Source organism: Papilio polytes, unplaced genomic scaffold (assembly GCF_000836215.1).
Source record: "Papilio polytes unplaced genomic scaffold, Ppol_1.0 DF823835.1, whole genome shotgun sequence".
NCBI lineage: Eukaryota > Metazoa > Arthropoda > Insecta > Lepidoptera > Papilionidae > Papilio > Papilio polytes.
The window spans coordinates 1,081,788-1,083,685 of NW_013525369.1; the positions used below are offsets into that span (position 1 = coordinate 1,081,788).

At 38.3% G+C, this 1,898-nt stretch overlaps 1 protein-coding gene across 1 annotated transcript in view; it reads right to left on the reverse strand.

Moving 5' to 3' along the window:
* LOC106103198 overlaps positions 1-1,898 on the reverse strand; it is a 42,719-nt gene that overhangs the window by 12,029 nt on the left and 28,792 nt on the right. Inside the window, exons 12-14 of the mRNA XM_013282887.1 lie at positions 1,012-1,182; positions 356-493; positions 7-100 (exon numbers count right to left, since the gene is read on the reverse strand). Coding sequence (XP_013138341.1) covers positions 7-100; positions 356-493; positions 1,012-1,182 — 403 coding nt within the window. The remainder of the gene's footprint in view (positions 1-6; positions 101-355; positions 494-1,011; positions 1,183-1,898) is intronic.

The window sequence follows — 1,898 nt, forward strand, 5'->3', positions numbered from 1 at the left end:
CAGCGCTGCACAGCGAGGCGACAGAACTTTCAGACTTGGCTTTAATCAGTCTTTGCGGCGCTGACAATAGATCTTGCAAACTGCCGCCAATTATTGCACTCTGGAGAGAAAAGAAATGCGTAACAGGAATTGGAGTTAGCAGTGACTACAAATGTCATCATCCACTTGCCCTTATCCCTTACAGAGGGTCGGTACAGTATGTGCTCTTCCTTACATCTCTAACAGCCGTCATATCTGAATCCACTCCTTTCTTAAGCATATCCTCTTTCACACAATCCATACTTTCTTCGGTCTTCCTCTTCCTTTGTAGCCATCCACACTCATTCTTAACACTGAAATGTATAATTGTAATTACCTTAGAGAAACTATTCTCGCGTTGTTTATGCTCCTCCTGTCTCTTTCTGACACAGACGAGTAGAACGGGAGAGGTGACAGCTCGTAACCTCGTCACCACTTCGACGTGATGCGATCCTAGTACCCGCCAACCATTTACCTATAAGCAATATCAAAGAAATTAAGTTTTAAATAAATAAAAAAGTAAAAACGTTTACTTTTAATAACATTAAAATACAGTCTGTATCACTTATTAACAAATTATCTTTCTTATGGTAAAGAATTTTTAAAATCGGACCAGTAGTTTTTGAGTTTACTCACTACAATACAACAAAAACACAAGTTTTCTCTCTTTATAGTAATCGTAAGTAAAATTGTGTTTTGTGTAATTGGATTTATCATACTAATATTATAAATGGGACAGTTTAGATGGATGTTTGTTAGACATAGGAGCCGAAACTGCTGAATAGACCTTAATAAAGAACACAAAGGCTACTTGCTTTTTTAATTCGACGTAGACGGAGTCGCGGACAAATGAATCCTCTATATCAGTACCAAATTTCATAGAAATCCCTTCAGCCGTTTAGGCTACAAACTCTAACAAAAAATCATCTAAACTTTCACATTCATAATATAAGTATGATTAGTGATTAATTTGTGTACAGTATTGTCAATTACCTCTAACAGTTCATCCCCGACTTTGTAAATGCCGAGTCGTGCGACAGGCCCGTGCGGTGCGATCGCGCGGATGTAGTGCCGCGCCTGCACCTCGCGGCCGCGCACCACGCGCACTGTACCCTCCAGAGATATACCAAGGCCGCTGTCCTTCTCTTTCATTATTGTACCCACCTACATTCAATATAACGCTTTAACTAAACTATCGCATAACCGAATTAACGGCCCGAGCAGTAACTCCTTAGTTACTCATAAACGAGGTTGAGTCTAAGAGCCTTACGCTCGCTACCTCAAATCTGGTGAAGCTGTAAATGCCTCTTTAAGGCAATGTTCAATACATATTGAACACAATTTTATATAGTCTGTGCAATCTTAGTAATTTGAGATTTTTGTAACATGGCAACACTTTCATATTAATTAACCTTCCTTTTCTAACACTTTGCTTCTTGTCTAAATGTCTGAAATATAAATCTCTGCTTTCATTATTGAACAGAGTGTGTGGTTCTTCGAGTGTAAAGAGAAAACCAAGCAGTTACATAATTTTTTAAGAATATTACTTGTAAGGCGATGCCTTACGAACAAAATTAGCACGTGCAGTACAGTGGCCATTCAGTCACAAAAAAAACTATCGCACAACTATTCTCGCTTTAACTAAGAGCTTGTCGGAGTGAATAAGCGGTTAGTAGAATTCAATTTCGAATACGAACACGGTAACGATCTTCCATTGTAGGCTTGCGTATGTCGGAAATAATGAAATAACAATCGCGTAACATTAGAAACACCATTCTTGGTTAATGACCATCTTAAAAACTGCACAACATCTAATCCGATTGCAAACATTTACAGAGATTAACCAATTGATTTTATAATAACAAAGCGCATCATTCCAC